Source organism: Drosophila melanogaster, chromosome 3L (genome assembly GCF_000001215.4).
Source record: "Drosophila melanogaster chromosome 3L".
NCBI classification, from domain to species: domain Eukaryota; kingdom Metazoa; phylum Arthropoda; class Insecta; order Diptera; family Drosophilidae; genus Drosophila; species Drosophila melanogaster.
The window spans coordinates 2,494,378-2,512,747 of NT_037436.4; the positions used below are offsets into that span (position 1 = coordinate 2,494,378).

The 18,370-nt window shown below is 44.6% G+C and overlaps 3 protein-coding genes and 1 long non-coding RNA gene across 24 annotated transcripts in view; 2 read left to right on the top strand and 2 right to left on the bottom strand.

Moving 5' to 3' along the window:
• Nucleotides 1–4,849, top strand: part of Svil (Supervillin) — a 121,572-nt gene extending 116,723 nt beyond the window's left edge. For 5 of the 6 annotated variants that reach the window (NM_001299990.1, NM_001299986.1, NM_206246.3 and 2 more), the window contains 6 exons: nt 634–775; nt 842–1,352; nt 1,424–1,581; nt 1,641–3,659; nt 3,722–3,969; nt 4,029–4,849. In NM_001299990.1, the coding sequence (NP_001286919.1) occupies nt 634–775; nt 842–1,352; nt 1,424–1,581; nt 1,641–3,659; nt 3,722–3,969; nt 4,029–4,268 (3,318 nt within the window). In that variant the 3' untranslated portion in view covers nt 4,269–4,849. Of the gene's footprint in view, nt 1–160; nt 389–633; nt 776–841; nt 1,353–1,423; nt 1,582–1,640; nt 3,660–3,721; nt 3,970–4,028 lie in introns of those variants that run through there. The other variant, NM_001274400.1, reaches the window with a different exon arrangement.
• A 145-nt stretch (nt 4,850–4,994) lies between these two features.
• Nucleotides 4,995–9,229, bottom strand: CG16758 (uncharacterized protein). 6 transcript variants are annotated; one of them, NM_001274401.1, is made up of 5 exons: nt 8,766–9,229; nt 8,218–8,346; nt 6,693–6,764; nt 5,314–6,085; nt 4,995–5,246 (listed from the first exon to the last, which is right to left on the bottom strand). In NM_001274401.1, the coding sequence occupies exons 1-5, from the start codon at nt 8,894–8,896 to the stop codon at nt 5,160–5,162; spliced, it is 1,191 nt and encodes a 396-aa protein (NP_001261330.1). In that variant the 5' UTR covers nt 8,897–9,229; the 3' UTR covers nt 4,995–5,159. The 6 variants fall into 6 exon arrangements, with proteins under 6 accessions (NP_001261330.1, NP_647727.2, NP_001246569.1 ...); NM_139470.4 differs by lacking the exon at nt 8,218–8,346; NM_001259640.2 differs by lacking the exon at nt 6,693–6,764.
• A 182-nt stretch (nt 9,230–9,411) lies between these two features.
• lncRNA:CR45425 (long non-coding RNA:CR45425) lies at nt 9,412–10,020 on the top strand. The gene has a single exon (NR_124762.1). It is a non-coding gene; the product is annotated as a long non-coding RNA:CR45425 (long non-coding RNA).
• An 847-nt stretch (nt 10,021–10,867) lies between these two features.
• Spn (Spinophilin) overlaps nt 10,868–18,370 on the bottom strand; it is a 49,048-nt gene continuing 41,545 nt past the window's right edge. For 2 of the 11 annotated variants that reach the window (NM_001259642.1, NM_001259647.1), the window contains 8 exons: nt 18,155–18,354; nt 17,918–18,095; nt 17,501–17,554; nt 16,786–17,386; nt 15,385–16,198; nt 14,987–15,123; nt 14,262–14,488; nt 10,868–14,196 (listed from right to left, as the gene is read on the bottom strand). In NM_001259642.1, the coding sequence (NP_001246571.1) occupies nt 13,930–14,196; nt 14,262–14,488; nt 14,987–15,123; nt 15,385–16,198; nt 16,786–17,386; nt 17,501–17,554; nt 17,918–18,095; nt 18,155–18,354 (2,478 nt within the window). In that variant the 3' untranslated portion in view covers nt 10,868–13,929. Of the gene's footprint in view, nt 14,197–14,261; nt 14,531–14,986; nt 15,124–15,384; nt 16,199–16,785; nt 17,387–17,500; nt 17,555–17,771; nt 17,781–17,917; nt 18,105–18,154; nt 18,355–18,370 lie in introns of all 11 variants that reach the window. The other 9 variants (NM_001259646.1, NM_001259641.1, NM_001259649.1 and 6 more) reach the window with 9 other exon arrangements.

Consider the following 18,370-nt stretch of genomic DNA (forward strand, 5'->3'; position numbering starts at 1 on the left):
CCATATACCAAGGATTTATTTCTACTGCCCGATATTTCGCAGTGCAGCCTTATCTAATCGAATGACGCGCACTGTCTCCCGCCGGAGCTCTCCAGTAGCGCGGGTCTAGAGCACTGGAGCTTCAGCGAAGGTGCGCAATTAGCCAAGCGTCGATTGGCAGTCGCCAGATTGGCATTGTGCTGGCTGGCAGCAAATCAAACGGCACTCGAGTCGAGTTCCCGATACTTAGGCGCATCCATTGCGGGTCACTAATGGAGCGTACTTGGCTGTAAAGGCCTTCAGATTTCGAGGTGTGCCAGGGAAATGCGACGCAGCAGCTGGAAAATCGCCAATCGCTAATAATAAACAAACAAGCTATTAAATCGCAGGCATGGAAAAAGTAAAACTGGTAAAAGCTTTTTCCTTCAATACAAAAACCTTTGGCAAACAGAAGCGTTTTGGCCCGTGAGTCATTCGAATTGGGAACAACCCAGCCGATAAGGCCGCGAGACTGTTGACCATATATTTTGGAGGCTATTAAAACTTGGTTAATTTCTTTATAAACGCGTTCATATTTGGGCCTTAGAGCGTGGGTGGTCCCAAATTTTTGGAAAGTGAATGTAATCACGATCTCGTCTAACTCTTGTTTTTCAGGAATCGCTATCTTTGGCCCACTCGCTGTCGGACAAACCACTGCCCCCATCACCTTTGATACCCACCAGCTTGGAGGGCGGCAAGGTCTCCGATCGTTTGAGCAAACTCAAGTGCAACTCGGAGAACTGGAAGCAGCGCATAGGTAAGTGCTTATAGCCTAGGGAAAGAGAGGAAAGAGAGCAATATTAATGAAATGCACACCGTGCAGAGCAAACCGATGCCAAGAAATTCACAGTCGCCGGTCGACTGCAAAAGAAGGCCCAATCCCCCGTGGAGCTTCAATTCGAGCGTTCTGCCAATGATGCGGCCAAAAAGTGTCCCATGCTGGAGGTGCGCAGCGCCAATCAGCCGCAGCTTGGGCTGGCCAAGAGCCCCTCCATGATGGTCACCTCTAGCACCAGCACCAATAGCACCAGCAAGTCCGCACTCCGCAGCCTGAGCGTCAATCCCGAGGAGGAGGGACCCACCAGCCTGAGTCGCTCCAACAGCAGCAGTTCGGAGTCCGATGGAGAGCGCAAATCCCCCCAGAATGCCAAGCAGAACAAGGAGCTGGCCAACAACAAGAGTGCTGCAGCACCCACCAATGTGGGAGCCAGGATTCAGGTGCCCCGGCTGGACGACAAGGAAACTTTCGAGAACTTCTTCTCCTCCAAGCCGAAGAAGGAGGAGAACGTTCAGCTGGAGATCAGCGCTTTCGATGACATCAAGCCCACTGAGCGGTAAGTATCAAATGCCATTCAGAGAGAGAGTGAATTCCAAATTCAAAATACAAATTTTCTTTTTAACACAGCTTGGTAAGCAAGCGACACGTACAGGGTCCCAAAGGTCGACGGGCTGCACGCAATCCTCTCAAGAGTTTAGCTGCTCGTGAGGACATTAGCTCCGAGTACACCGAAATGAGGTCGGGCATAGCCGAGCGAGAATTACGGCGCCTAAAGTTGGAGTCATGTAAGTGAAGCCAACATCGTGTCAAAATAAAAGCCCAACTAATGTTATTGATTCCACAGATGGTCATAATGCCAACTTGGCTGCAGAGGCCATAGCCGGATTAGCCTCCGTCGAGGACTTCAAGTCGGTGGCACTGCGCTCCTCGTCGATTCCACTGCAGCAAATGTGGCTACCCCACAAGCCAGTGATGTTACTCCATGTTAAGGGGCGCACACATGTCCAAACCCGACTGGTGGAACCCGTGCATACCTCCCTGAACCGTGGTGATTGCTTCATCCTGGTGGCCGGATCGCAGCTTTTCCGCTACGTTGGATCCTTTGCAAACGTAATCGAGATCTCCCGGAGCAAGAAGATCTGCGCTGCCATAGTGGAAAACAAGGATCTCGGTTGCACCGCCACCCAGGAGGTGATCCTCACGGATGGCAAGTATTTGAAGGAGCGCCAGTGGCGTCAGTTCTGGCAGCTTTTGGGCAAAAAAGAGGATGATCAATCGGATATAGCTGAATGCGGTCATGCCGATGAAGACGACGTGTTCGAGAGCAGCCTGATCGAGACTAACAAGATCTACGAGTACCAGGATGAGGCGCTCATTCCGTTGGAGAAATTCTGGGGCTGCATCCCCAAGGTGGACATGTTGGACACGCGTAAAGTTTTGGTCTTTGACTTTGGCAGCGAGCTGTATGTGTGGAATGGCAAGAATGCCCCTTCCGATGCCAAGCGAGCTGCCATGAGATTGGCCCAGGAACACTTTGGTGCTGAGAATTCGGCGGACTATGCCGACTGTTACTTGAATCCCCTGAACTATGTCGCCATAGTGGGTCGTCGTGAGAACACCAAGTATGCCAAGAGGTGCGCACAGCGTCCAGAATGGTGTGTTCTCGGCAAGATCACCCAGAACATGGAGACGGTGCTGTTCAAGGAGAAGTTCAGTGATTGGCCAGAGATAGAACGCGAGGATCTGGAGAAGGATTACCTATCAAACGGAGTGCATATGGTGCGTGCTTTAAACGGCACCGCTTTGCATAAGGGAGAACCCTACCAGGAACCAAATCTGGTGCTCGAGCAGGCCAACTTGGGGCGTGGCAATTTCTACTACGACACGGACACCATGCGGCACTTCGATGTGATTACCAAGTCAACGGACAAATGGCAGATCCACGAGTTCAACTTTGATGCGGCGAATAATCGCGATGACTACGGTCACTTCTACTCGGCGGAGAGCTATATAGTGCGCTGGATCTACCAGATTTCGGTCACAGTTCGCGAACTCAGTGGCAAGGTGTCGAACAGAAGCACAGTGGGTCGAGACAGGTGTGTCTATTTCACCTGGCAAGGACAGGACTCAAGTGCCAACGAGAAGGGTGCAGCTGCTTTGCTGACCGTAGAGTTGGACAAGGAGAAAGGCGCACAGATGCGGGTGTCGCAAGGAGATGAGTGCACAGCCTTCGTCCGCCTGTTCCGGCAAATGTGGCAACATCGTGGACGCAAGGAGCAATGTCTGGAGAGGCACAGCGAGTGGAGGCTCTACCAACTGCAGGGCAACGTCAGCGAGGAGACCATCATCAAGGAAGTCGTCTGCCAGTCCAGCCATTTGCGATCCCGCAGCTCCATGCTGTTAATTCACGGCAGTCAGGGAAATGTGATTGTCTGGCATGGATCGAAGAGTGCTCCTCATACGCGTAATGTGGCTGTAGGAGTTGCTCAGGATCTGATCAAGACGGTGCCTAAAGATCTCTTCAGCGCCGAAACTGCCAACCTAACTGAGGTGGAGGAGGGTTCCGACGACGATCAGTGCAAGAAGGCCCTGGGATTGAAGGATGAAAGAAATGAATATGGCAGCCTGCTTAAGTCCACCAAGTCGTTCGATTACCAAATAAGGATCTTCAACTTCTCCAGCACTCAGGGTGTTTTCAAAGCCCTCGAACTGAGCGATCCGCTGCGCTGCCAGGATCTGCATAGTCCGTATCCCTTCAGCCAGTCGCAGCTGTACAATGCAAGGCAGCCGACTATCTTTTTGCTGGACGACGGCGATGAGTTGTGGCTCTGGATGGGATGGTGGCCTCTGGAAGATGTGAAGAGTACGTACTGTATAGTCAACGATGCGTTTGGATAGTAATTAACCTTTTTACTTTTCTCATAGTAAACACCGATGAGCGAAGCAGTCCCACCAACGAAAATCGCGCTGGAGTAAATCGCTGGATCTCAGAGAGACGTGCTGCCCTCGAGACAGCCGTTGACTATTGGCGTGCCAAGCACGGCGAGAACGAGAATGAACCCTTCCATGGCATCAAAGGCCAGGTTGTGTGGGCAGGCCTGGAGCCACTGGCCTTTAAGGCGCTGTTTCCCGACTGGACAGAACGTCCGGATGTAAGAGAAATCAACGAAGAAGTAAGTTGGGAAGTAGCAAATGATATGCAGAATATTTATTGTTTTTGTTCCCCCTGCAGGATGGGCGAACTGATGCTTCCATATCGATCGCCACAATGCTGGCACAAATGACGCAGACCGAGTATCCCCTGGAAGTCCTGAAAGCCCGACCGCTGCCCGAAGGTGTGGAGCCCACCCGCCTGGAGGTCTACCTTAATGCGGAGGACTTCCAGGCGGCACTGGGATGCAGCCGGGCGGAATTCGAGCAGCTGCCCATCTGGAAACAGACCAAGCTGAAGAAGGAGCGAGGGCTGTTTTAGGAGAGAGGCAGGCACAATGCAACTTTATAGACTTGAACACAATCACAAAACACAAACCAAGCACTTTTATAAGCACTTTTTGTAGGCGGCGATGCTTTTGCAACGGACACAGACACAGATCTGAACTATCGTATTCTATAGGCCTATTTAGTATATCATATACACACGTGCGCATATCCCTATGTACTCTCTATTTTACACATATTACATAGCCTTTATATATGTAACGACTACTATGCAAGTGCACGATGCCAGGCAATAAATTTCAACTCGCTTCATTCGGTAGCTGTGCGGAGTTTGGAGTTCTTCTATTATATCGTATACCTGTACATAATATTAAGTTGAGTTGTTTTACCATTATTTTATTTAATATTTTATCGATTTAACGAAATTGCATTTGTTCAATCTCTGCAAACACCAAAAAGCCAACGAGCTCTCTCGTTATGTCATTGTTTTCAATTCGAAATCATTTTAATGTTAGCTTTATTTCCCTAATTTTATAACTATGTATTTGTGTTTATAATATGTTAAAAATTATTGCGCATATTTAATTTTTATTAAATAACATTTCATTATATTTTAACTTTCCGTTGGGTTTTTTTTTATTTGGGTGACCAGGGGAATGATCACCTTGAACTGTTCTGGAATTTCTGTTCGCCGCGCAAAAGTATGCAATCAAATCGTAGACTTTTTTAAAAGTTTACCCAACAACAAACAAAATGTGCTGAAATTGTGATATAGCTAGTTTATTTTACATAATTTAGTTAAACTATTCCCTAGGCCTATACTGTAAGATTTTGGACAATCCGTGTCATGTGAGTCTTAGATGCGAGCTCAGAGAATTAACTATTTTTAAATTTAGAATCCAACGCTACTTCTTCGCTTCGCTACTTAAGCGGATGCCAAGTGGATTTCCCGGATGAGTCGGGAGACCAGTTCGCAGCAGGCCTTTTGCCTGTTCTTGGCCACAGCCATAACCTAGATGGTGATAAACATGAAAGTTAGTGGCTTAATTTAATCAACTAGTAGGACTCTAGGAACTCACCTCATCGTGGTTGGCCTCATCGTCCTTCTTATCGCTGTACTCGGTGGCGCACTTATTTGTGATGAGGCTGAAGGCGAATACCTTCATGTCGCAGTGCCGTGCAGTGATGACCTCATGTACGGTGGACATGCCCACCGCATCCACGCCCATCATGCGCAGGGCCTTCAGCTCGGCGATGGTCTCGTAGTTGGGACCACCCAGACAGGAGTATACGCCGACGTGAATGTTGGACTCTATGCCCATGGCCTTGGCGATCTCGATGGCCTTGTTGATTAGGTCCTTGTTGTACGAGTTCACCAGGGCGGGAAAGCGGGGTCCGAAGCGTGGGTCATTGGGTCCCTGGAGCGGAGAATTTCCGGCAAAGCCCAGCATGTTGACATGGTCATGCATCAGCATGATGTCGCCCACCGCGAACCGTGGATTGATTCCACCAGCCGCATTGGTGGCGAACAGGTATTCCACACCGCACAGCTTCATCACGCGAACCGGCATTGAGCACTTGGCCAGCGGATAGCCCTCGTAGAAGTGGAACCTGCCCTGCATCGCCATCACAGTGGCGCCCTCGAGTGTGCCGACCACCAGTCGTCCGGCATGGCCCTCAACTGTAGATACCGGGAAGTTGGGGATCTTCTCATACTCGAAGATCTTCGGGTCCTGGATCATATCGGCCAATGAGCCTAGCCCAGAGCCGCAGATGATGCCGATCTTGGGGCGCATGCCGGACCCCTTGGTAATGAAGTCGGCGATCTCCTCGATGACCTCATAGGGATACCTGTCGAAAACCAAAATTAGTTTTACATCTTGTTTGGGTGAGTATTGCAGGGTGATCTTTGAACTAATAAAAGTGTAAACAATATACGAGTGAACTGCGATAAATTTGGGTGGGTACATGTTAACAGGCCAGAGATCCTTTTTATCTACTCGCCACGATGGTAAACAATGAAATGAAGAATGGAATTCCCAGAGGGAACAAAAAAGATACATTTACCAATTGATGAAGTTCCACACACAGGAATATAATTAGATTCAATTCACCAATCGAAGTTTTATCAAAACAAATAATTCATTTATGTACAATCAGTTCGATGATATGATAAGAAAACAACACAAATATTATACAGTGAGAACTCAGAAGACTAAAAACTTTAGAGATCATGGACACATGAATTCATTATCGAATTACATAGATATTCTTAAAAAGGACAAAAACAAAAATCGAATTTATGGATAAGAATATCTTTGAAGAACTGAAAGTGTCTTCTTGAAGATTCTTATCAGCCTTATGCCAATCACAGTACTGTGAATACATGTATTTTAATAATAAAGTAAATGACAATTGAACACAGAGAAACAGAACTCAGAAGAATTGGTCTACAAACGTGTCTTCGTTGAGAACCCGAAGGGCTCTTAGCTCTTCGTGCGTAAGCTCGCATTGGATTTTTCCATTTCCGCTGCAATTGTGGAAAAGATTTGTTGCTGAGTAGGTTGGCAAAGGTTTGTGATAAACGGATATGAAGGCATCCAGATAAGGACCCCCTATCATTTATGGTTTTTCTTGGCAATCAAAAGAATGTGGTAACATTGTCATGACTCGCTTGCTATTATCGAGTAACTTGAAAACAGCAATTAAGTGCTATTAGAGCCATAAAGAATTCACCTGGTTCTGGGTTAAATTGCTCGAACTTGAACTGCAAGTCGAGTTATGTTAAGATGTTGTTACCAAAACTGAACTCACGACCTCCCACGTGTTTGTTTTCGGATCAGTTCAAATGATTTGATAAGCCGGGCATGAGACGATGCTAAGCATTATCAGTATTACATGGAAAAAACAAAAGCTGGCCTTCGAACAGTAAACATAAAGTGCGTCATTAAGACGGGAACATATAATCACGCATAACTTGCACTAATTGGGAACTTTATTCACAATTCCTTAATAAATTGGTCTTTCAGTAGCCAGACATTTATGGAAATTTGATCTAAACACGCGACGCGGCTTTTTCGCCGCTTCATCAATATTCAGCATTGTGATTCCATCGGAATGGAAACTAGTTTCGAAATTAATCAATGCGGCAACATGTTTTAGTTGCGTTCTTTATCGAACCATTGGCCAATTACCCGTATCTGAGGCAAAGATTACGAAGTGGAGGCCTATGTCAAGATCAGGGAACACACCCGTTTTGCGCAGCCAATCAGCGGGAGCCGATTTCCCAGTTAACTTGGCCATTAAACACTTACATAAGCAGTTGGCAATCTTGGCTTTTTTATCAGCAAAATGTTTGGTACACAGAGAAAATATAAATAATTAAAACAAGGCACTCTGAAGAGCGCCCAGCTGCTTAAAACGTGCTCTAAAAATATTAACTCTAAAATAATGAGGAAATTAGTTAATTAAAAAAATATTTCCTGAACACTTGACTCTTTCGAATACATATACGTTTTCTACTGTGTATTTCTACCTAGGCGAAACCACTCCATATAATCATATGCAGATTAAAGATTCTTCGAATGGGATTTTAATGAGTAGCCAGCGTCGACTGACGAAAATTGATAAGCCTGGAATACTGGAATGTCTATATTCAAATTCAAGAGATCTAAGTTGAGCTCGTTTCTTGATAGCGGCGGAAAGATCAAGGACACGATCCAGCTCCGTCACTTGAATTTTGATTTAGATTGCCCGAAGTAAACAAAGTTTGGACTTACAGCAGACTTTCTGGAGTTGGTATGATATCTGGCCAATTTGTATTATTGATGGCGGTTTTGGTGCCAGCCTTGCCTTTGGGATTCGAACAGCAATTGGCGTTACACATTTTGGGGCCGAGGGATATAGTTTTTGGGTATCGAACGAACGAACGAACCAGACTGACAGCTAAGGATAGGCCTAATTGGACACCAAAATCAACTTACAGCAGGCTCTGTGGAGTGGGTATGATCTTCTCGCCAGTGAGACTGCCGGCCTTGGCGCCCTTCTTGTCCGAGCAAGTGTTGCCTCGATTGGAGCCACCTGGTCCGGAGCAACAGTCGCGGGAGCACATTCTGCGGGTTAGTTGGAGGTCTTAGCCCTTACAACTACGTACTAGGCAGCGAATTTTGGATGGAGTCTGTGCCTGAATTTGGTTTCCTGTAGGCCGAAGCGAGTTTCCTAAATGACTGATTCAGTCATAGAGTGAGGCTACTGGCAGGGCCTACTGGATAGCCAAGGCCATATCGATTTGGCCCCTTGAAAAGCGGGTCACAAAAGCTTTAGCATGGAAGGAAGGGAGAGGGGCGTGCAGAAGGACAGGTGGTGCAGTGCAGTGGGGTTAAGGCGAAGCCGCGAAGCATTGAAGCCAGAACTATTGGAAGTTTCAATTAAAGCTGATTGTAGTTAACGAGCCGCTGGCGTGAGGGCCTCCGATATAATACCCCCTTTTTATGTCGGCTCGAACTTCGAACCAACAACTCTCCCCACTTACGTGGGATTCTCCTGGGCGGTGTAGTCCGCCGACTTGTGTCCATTGCTGTGTCCATTGGTTCCATTTGTTCCCTTCGTGTTTCCATTTCCATTGCTGTGTCCATTGCCATTGGCCACCTTGTAACCCGTCATTGTGCAGCTGAAGTTGGAGATGCTCTTGCTCAATCGAAATACACTGCAATTATATAATCGCCTCGGACGCGCTTCTTCTGGTTATGCAAATGTGAATTTCGCGCTTCAAGTTATGATAAAATCAACTGTGCACGTTTTCTATTTCGCGAATCAAAACTAATTTAGAAATCTGGAACTGGAATTCCTTTTGTAATCTCGTTACGTTTCACAAATGATATTTTATGACCGCGTCCAGAACTCGATGATATGGTATGCACATATATGTGGTATGGTACTATGTGCACTTTCTTCACGTTTGTTGCCTGCTCGACCGCTGATTGTAAAGTGAACGCTGCCGTCTGGTGGACGAGGGTTTATAAACTGGAGCTCCGGCGCAGTCGACGTCGTACTGCTTCAGGAAAAGATTCTGTTTCTGACTTTGATTCGGCTTCGGATTTGGGTTCGGAATCGAAATCGGAATCTCGGGGATGCAGAGCGACGCTCTGTCGAGCCTCTGCCGGCGCTGGTTGTTCAGCATTCAATTTGAAATCGTTTAGCGCGAATATTGCCGGAATCGTTGCTCCTAACTAATTGAATTGAGCAAATTTAAATATTTAAAAGAAAGTGTGTGACGGAGAAGGAAAACAACTCTTTTAGTTACACATTCGATAAGAAACGTGAGAGAGGACCATAAATGATTTCGCAAAAGTGTTTACGATAAGATTTTTATGGACTTCTGATATGATATGGTATAGCTCTTTGAGAAACACCTGGGAAGCACAAGTGAATTAAGTCAACTTTATAGAGAAATATTGTCATTTGTCAATTGTTTTAAGAAACACAATATTCGCCAAGCAAAATAATCTGTGAATCTATTTTTAAATCATTTTCAAAAACATGCCACTTGCCGAGAATTTTCTATAATTCGTACACTAACCTCTGACTTGGCTTATCAGTTGGCTAGTCGGAAAGTTTTACCAGGTCATCAGACACCTTGGGATCAACACGATTTGGTCTGTTGTAATATGGAATCGCTTTTGAATCACCCAGCAACCCATTCATCACTGCGATAAGGGATTTGCCAAGCAGATCCCAGTCGCACCCGTAAGTACTTAACCTAATAATGAGATCTTTAGCAAAACAATAAGCCTGAAAAAAGTGTGAAAATAAAATCAACACTGATAAGGATGCAACATGAAAGAGCTTATCACTTCATGGGGGGGCACATATTTGTCGTGTGCGCTTAGTCGCAGTGACTTTGATGGCAATAGCATAGTATTATTCCTGTAAACAACTTTGATAGCATTACGCAAAAGTGCAATCAGCATCAGATGCACATGGAAATGCACAATATTATTTGAATACCCAGACAGTTAAAAAATTACAGCTTACAGTTTATCAAGGAAAATGCTATTACTCTTACTAGACACTTGCTGTTTTCGAGTAATAATCAATTTCGGAATCGAAAAAATAGTACATATATATGTTTCTAAGTTCTCTGTTCGTAAAAGTATTTTTCAATTTCACTTATCAACCGTAGGCAGAAATTTAATCAAAACAAGATTCCGTGAGAACTATATTTAAATGGAAACAAAGCCGAGGTTTGAATACTCTGAATAATCATATTTTATCCAACCAAAATCGAAACATTAGTTAGAGACCATAAAAACTGACCTCTGCGCAAGATGCAGGCAACCCAAGTCAGTGGAAAATTCCCAGATGATAAGAAAAAACCCCACGAATGTTTAAAAATGTTCCATTCATGTTTCCGTGGAAGATTCGAGACTCAGTCTCCGAATTTTGTATCTGTTGGTGGCCTCTTCCCATGAAGCATGTATGTACATATCTTCCTATGTTCGATTTTCGACTGACTTTCCCATTTTCCCAGCTTGTGCAGTACAACAAACCCATTAAGATGTTGTTTTTAAAACAGGATTACAGATAAGAGATTGTCAGGCGAGTAAACAAGAAATTCATTTCATATTTAGGTTTATTTCAGAGTATATTTATTAGCACTGATTTTGAGATTTATTATTTTCCATGATTTGAAAGATTTGGTTGCGATTTTTACTTTTCAATTTACTTGTTTAGCTAATTGCAGTGCTGTCATCAATAATAATTGGCTAGTCGCATTAATTGCTAAGTGTAGTGTTTCTTTTATAAACCTTCACAATACTTTTTGCGCTGACCAATTCCGTTTTTATAATTTGAGGGAAGGGTAATCTAATTTCCAATTTATATGCGTGAAAGTATCAATAAAATGGCAACAGAGATTGAAGCAAGCTGACCAATCGACGAATAGATTATTTTGTATAGTTGTATAAATATCTTTTTAATTCCACCTCATTGGGGATTGGCCCAAGTATTAATTATCTCCTGGGACCGCCTTAATTTTATTGCAAATATAAACAGTACACTCAAAAAATACACAAACTGCAATAGATTTGAACAAACCAATATAGAAACCGAACTGATAGGACGAAACAAAAAAAGGACCAACTCAAATACGAAGCGAATGTTGGGAAAACATAAAGAAATGAAGAACGTTTTCGGAATATTTCAAAAGAGAGAAATGGTTTGTGGAAACTCCAGATAAATTCACACCTCTACGTGTCGGGGACACAAAATCCAGTCAACTTTGTTTGCAAACGGAGAACTAAAATATGTATTTCGAAAATGCTTCAAAACCTACAAGCGAACTGAGTAATGTTGGATATCTAATGGGTAATATAATTTTCTTGATTTAAGGCATTTGCGGGATTTAGGTGTTTCAACGTATTCGTGACAGAGAATCTCGGGCTCTACGATTTCGGATGCTGACGGTATCCACTGGAGACCCGAATAGATGGCATTCGCATCCTCTGATCGGTTATTCTGGTTCTGGGACGGTTTTTCGCAATGAAAAAGGCACGAATGTGTTCCGTAGGCTCAAACATTTCGTTTTTTTTTATGTTATGCGACTGGCCCCTACTCTTTAAGAATTTCGGGGCAACAGCTAAATTACTTGTATCATTAATTTTACGAATTTCAAACTGGTTTTTGATTGTTAGTTTTTTTTTTTGCATTTTTTTCTTTTCTTTTTTGATGGTGTAAAAAACGCTTACAAACAATTACCCAAAAATAAACTTTAACCGAGGTACATATTCAAAAAAATAACAATTATCTTGGAATACGGCACGCTTGCGATCTGAAACCGGTTTTTCGAAAGGCCGGATGCCCAGAAAAACCGGAAGTTTGCGTTCAAAATCGCAGGCGAGCCGCCTCTGAATTTACTGATTTAGTTATTCGTTTTTAAAGGTGTTTTTTTTATCGTTTTTTCGTAAGTAATAACGGTTGATTTTCTTTTGTTTTCGTTGGTGGCACTGTTTAGAGGCGAGCTTTTCAAAAGCTATATTAAGGACTTGCGACGAGACGAGTGAGACACATGCGGTGATTATGCGCTGCCGGCCGTCAGGTCCACAGGATCCTCCATTCCGGTGGGATGGAGTCTCCTTCTGGCCGCGGCCGGGGTCTTAAAGTCAAATAGAGACAGAGTGATAGAGAGAAGAGAGTATTCGTATATACGTATGTTGATAAGTATTATATGCTAATTGGTAATCAACCAAGGACTAGTTGCTAAATTTGGTTTTTCCTCGATAAATCAAAGTCGGTTGGATTGTTGTGGCCCTCGATTAGGTGGTGTTGCATTCACAGGGAGTCGAATTATTCAACCAGATGCTATCTGATAAGTAGAATGAGCCTTGATTTGTTATACATACACCGGCATATGTATGCGGTTTTATTGCAACATTTCGAAATTATAAGGTAAATAAAACTACGTACACAACACAAGTACACACGAAGTAAATACAAACAACTAAGAATATGAAATACGAATACTAAAGGTTCCATAAATATTTATACAAAAAGTAAATTGAAATTAAAGCTACAATCACGCCCATTCACACAGACATACTTGCTAACGAATAGAAATCGCTCTTGAAGCTGCTTGCTTCCTTTTTCTTTTTTGGCTGCTTAACAAATTTGGGTGGACACTTTGCATTGATTTGGCTGCTGAAACTGCTCGAAATGTAACCGACTGCATTTCAGTTAGTTAGTTAGTTTCCTGGCAGCCCGGTTGGTAACAGAAAACACACACTTCCACTAGCTTCTCTACACTTAAGTACTTAAATGACTTTCAGGCATAGCATACAGTACAATACTTTAGCATTAATTTTTAGGGGATAGTACAGTACGTTCCGTAAATGTCTTGACATATAACTGTTGCACACACATATGTATATGTATATCTAGAATTGAATATTATTGAATATGCGCTAGTCATTAAATTACACAGATTAATAATTAGAAAAACGAGACACTCCCTTGGGTGCTGCCTTGCATTAACTTAAACGTTATTACAATATTAACCTTATATTCCGTATTTTATTTGAAGCAGCTCTTACACCGTTCAAGTCTGTTCAGCGAATTCCTTAAGTGTTCTATATGCTTTTGTTTGCAACTCCAATTCAAATGGTTCATTTTGGTTTTGGTTGGCTTAAAAAAGAATTCCTTTTGTTTGTTTTTCTTTTTAAATTAATCATAAAATCAGTCAGTCCAACGCCTTCTTGTTAGTTACTTAGCTTCTTCTTTTGGTTGTGAGTTCGATTTTTAGTCGGGAAAGTCTGAGTGCCATCGGTTGGATATTGGGCCCGGTTTGAGTGTGGGATTCGGGGTCATTTCTAACCGAGATCTACTGCTACACTACCACTCCTGACCCTGATCTGCTACTTGCTGCTTTTCTTGCTTTTCTTTCTTTTAGAATAATTACGTCTAGTTGCCATTAGGTTCGATAGGTTAAAATGTAGTACGTATGTATAATAGATGTATGTTGTACAAATAAATTATATTATCATTACATGCATATAAATATATAACCGAATAGATATATGTTTATATATACGCGCGTGTTTTCCTTGTGTGTGTTGTGTATGCATGTATGTATATAGACTACAATATATACTGCGTATGCTTTTGGTTTTTGGCTACTTTGATGCTTATCAACTAGAATTCAACTACTTCTTTTTGGCCGCCTTCTTCTCGGCCTTGCGTATGGCCTTTTCGCGCTCCCTTCGCTCCCTCTCCATATCCTTGCGCTCCTTCTCGATGTTGGCCTTCAGGTCCTTAAGACGCTTCTTCAGACGATGCTTGTCGTCGCCACAGATACCCAAGGTTTTGAAGTCCTTTGAGTCCAGGGTAAGAAGAGCTCCGCCCTCCACGTTATTCTCCTTGAAGACGGGGATGTAACGCTCCAGCTCGATGCCCATCAGCCAGTGTCCCACCTAGTGTGCCGTTAAGGAGTCATTAAAGAGGATATAGCAGAGTGATGTAGTATCCTTGGACGTACCTGATCCTTGGTCCATTCATGAACAGGGCCACCCTTGTAGGTATACCCCGCTGCCATCGCCTTGCGATCGGAGAAACTAGAGCTGGAACCGGACAGGTCCAGGGTGCGGCTGGGGGAGTATCCGGGCGAGGAGCAGCCCGAGGACATGCTGGTGGGCGACGGCGGACCGGTGGTGTGGGCGGACGGCTGCTGCTGGATTTGCTGGTGGTGCTGCTGCTGCCAGGGCACTGTGCCGGGCGGGGAGAGTGATTGTGGAACGACTTGTTTAACTTTGGAACGATTGCGGGTTATGGGTTAGTCGAGAGAGAAAGAAGCGGAGAGATAGAAAAGTCAGAGTTAGTAAGATCGCACTGGATCCATTGGCATTGCGACGCAGAGCACATGGTATCGGTTGAACGGATTAGCTTAGACATTCATAGATATTTATAGAGATATACATATGGGGAAATGCGAGTAATGTAAACGGATAAACAGCTGCAATGAACTCTCAAAAACCTTCGCATATTAAAAATGGTTATAACGAAACAACGGTGTTGGATTAGTTAAGTAAGTCTTTTGAACAGTAAAACATATGTACAGATCTGTATGAAATGAGATGATGATCATGATACGTCTTTTGCTCTCTTGGGGATTGGGTTCGATCTACGGGTTAGTCTACGGTCTTGCTAGAGAGAATCGGAGGATTGTGCTGGTCTAGTTGGTTGGTTGGATTGGTCATAGTTCACCTTTGGGCTGTGCTTCGTTCACCGCCTGGCGGATCTCGTTGATCAGCGTCTTGCAGTTGATGGCCGCGGCGCTCTGGCTCTTGTTAATCTCCGTGTAATCGTCGCTAGAATGTCGCGAGGATCCATCGCCGAGTCGCCTGCAAAGCACGAGCAACCGTATAACAGAGTTCATAATTTATTATTAAATCCATTTGCTAGTTTTCCCCTCTAACATGTTTCAAGCTCGTCATAATAATTGTAAAAAAAAATTGTTGCACAAAACTGTGAGAAATAAATTGTTTTGTATCCTAGTACTAATTAGATCTTTCAAGTAAATAAAAGTAGCTAGTTCTAAAGAAATCACATTCGAGAGCTTAATACTCCTTGTCCCACCAACTCTTTATGGATCCATAACCCACCTCTCTCGATCGGACAGCGCCTGGTTGAGTTGATCAGTAAAGCTGGATCCTGGCAGTGGGACTTTGCTGCCATTCGGTGCCACTCGCCTCCTGCTGGGATACATCCAACTCTCGGCGGGATCGTTCTCCGCTAGCTTATCGTTGGAGCCCAGGATAGAGTCGTACGAGCTGTTGAGATCACGATTGCTGCTTGTGGCTGGACCTGTTCCAAAGGTGGTCATGCTGCCGCGATGAAAGTCGTTGAGTCCATTGTCCGCCGGAGAACCCAAAGCGTTCTTGAAAATGCTAGGAATACTGGTGGTCACGGCCTGGGCCTGCTGCTGTTGTTGCTGCTGCTGCTGATGTTGCTGCTTGCTGGGATCCTTGTGCACCTGGGCATACAGCTGGTTGATCTGTGCCTCACGTGCCGTCGATTGGTTGGACGAACTGGACGAGGCGGAGGAGGTGGAGTTCAACAGAATGGGCGTGGTGGTGCCCAGGTGGCCATTTGAAGGTGTGGCGATCACTGTGGCCATTGCCGGCGGATGGTGCTGCAGCAGATTATTCACGTTGGCCAGCAGATGCGAGTTGCCATTGGAGAGACTGATGGTTTCATGGGCGACAGGAGCGCCTGCTAGGTTCAATGCCGAGCCCTCTCGCTCCTCCTCCTCATCCGTGTCATCCAGCGTGCAGTCCGAGCTGCGACTGTTGCTCCGGCTGCGCTTGAGCAGATTCCCATTCGAAAGCTGGCCAAGATCAACGGCGGCTCCATTCGATGTGCTACTGTTTCCATTTGCTGAGGGCAACTGGCGGTTGGCTAAACCACCACGGGAGGCTTTTGTTTTAAAACCGATTTCAATTGGCAGGGTGCGATTTTGGTTTGATTTGGTGTTGTTTTCGAATTGATTTTGGTTTTTTCGATTTGTTGAAGTTGGAGGGCAAAATGAGGGCGCAGCGTGTAGGCGTGGCAGTCACAAGAACACAACGAGCAAAGAACGTAATACAAACATGAACAACGATATAACGAACGTGAACAGACGGCACACAGAGATCAAATAAAATCGAGAGAAATGGAAAGAAAGAGAATAACAATTAGCACAGAATGACAATGACGGAGCACAAAAGAAGAAAGTAGCAAAGGGAAATGAAGAGGAGGAGCAGTGGTCGAATCTTTAACTCAGGTGCAGTTCAAAGCTCAAAGCACAAAGAACGTAACGCTCACTTAAAACAGGATTATCATGGTTCTTAACTTTAGCATTGAATAAGTAACGAAACTCATTTGGATTAAAGTTAAAAAAGAATATCCTTAACGACAGTGCACTTGTGATATTCAAAGCATACTTTCTTTAAAACCCATGACATTCTTGTAGTTAATGAGTAAAAGGTGCTTGGGTAAGAGAATATCTTATGGTGATGACTTACCCAGATCGATTTTGGTTTTGTTAATCGAGTTATCCAGCAGCTCGTGCTGCGGCACTGCCGCATCCAGTTCGTCCTTGACCGGAACCTTACGCTCCACAGTGGCTGTCTTAACGCCATCGCCGTCGGGTGAGAGATCTGATATCTCCGTATCCGACAGCTCCGTCTCGAGCTTGTGGAAGAGCGGCTTTGGCGGCGTCTTACGCATCATCTGGGGCGTCAACTTCAGAGTGGCACTATCGTAGGGCAGGCCCACTGGAAAACCGGCCTTGCGCTGCGTCTCCTGCAGCTCGTGTTCCAGATTAATCACACGATCCTTCAGCTTCTTCACCAGCGCATTGTACTCGGTGTCCTTCTCCTGGAGCAGCTGCTGGTAGAACTCCTCGCGATGGCACATGTCCAGCTCTCGCTGCTGGTACTCCCTGACCAGCCGCTTGGCCTTGTTGTACTTCTTGTCCAGCGCCATATACTGACCCTGCGACTGCTGGAGCATGTTCTGCAGGTTGGCCGCCTCCTTCCGGATATTGCCCAGCTCCCGCTCGCTTTGCCGCAGTCGCTCGCTAAGCAGCTCGTTCTCATTGCCCGTCGTCTCGAGCTTGACCAGCTGGGAATGTGTAAAAATATATTAGTATACCGTACTTTACTCTTAAAAAAGGTTGTGCAATTGATGGATGAGATGATGTTAGGTAAGTAATAAATAAAATAACAGAAAACAAACCTTTCGTTTAAGATTTTGAATAATCTCCTCTTTAACCAGGCAACCCATTTCGCTCTGGGAAAATAAAAACAAATAATGGGAAAATAATAAGTATACTAAAAACTAGAAACAACTAAATACAATTGATTATTTAACTCATTCATCGAACCTAAAACAAACATCTCAACTAAAAAAAAAAACTAAATAGGTATCAAAGTGTTTTAAGAATGTGCTCTACAATTTTTTGAGTATCTAAAATTTTGTTTTCAATGATATTTTCAAATCCAATTACCGCTTTGTGCTGCATTTCAATATCCACACAATTTTGAAATTCAGCAAAAGGAGAGAGAAGAGAACACACAAACACACAAGTTAAGCACGGCTGTAAGAGAGATTCTTTCCGGGATTGGCGGTCCTAGGACGCCCTAGAATCCTTACCTCCTGTAGCAGCCGCTTGAGCGACTCTACCTCCTGCGAGTGGGTGGCCTCCACCTCCATTGGATGTTCCACTTGGACGGGACTCGAGGGTCCCTCGCAGACACTCGAGTTGGCCGAAACCGGCTGAGTGGAGTCCTCGGAATAGTCGAGAGTGCGGCGCAGGTACTCCTCTTGTTGGCTGAAATAACTTTAGTTCAATTAATATCGGTTGACTAGCCGTATCCCTAACTGACTAACCGCTTCAAGCGCTCCTCTTTTTCACGATCGGCCTGCAAACTCAGTCGTATGAGCTGGGCTACCTCAGAGTTTTCAGGATCGCGCTCGCGTCCGATTTGGAATTTGACTAGACCGGAAGTATTGCGCAGTACTGATGCTGCATATGCCTGTGTAACGCCCACGAGACTCTTGCCGTCCACCTCGATAATCTGATCGTTGACCTGGGAATCAGAGTAA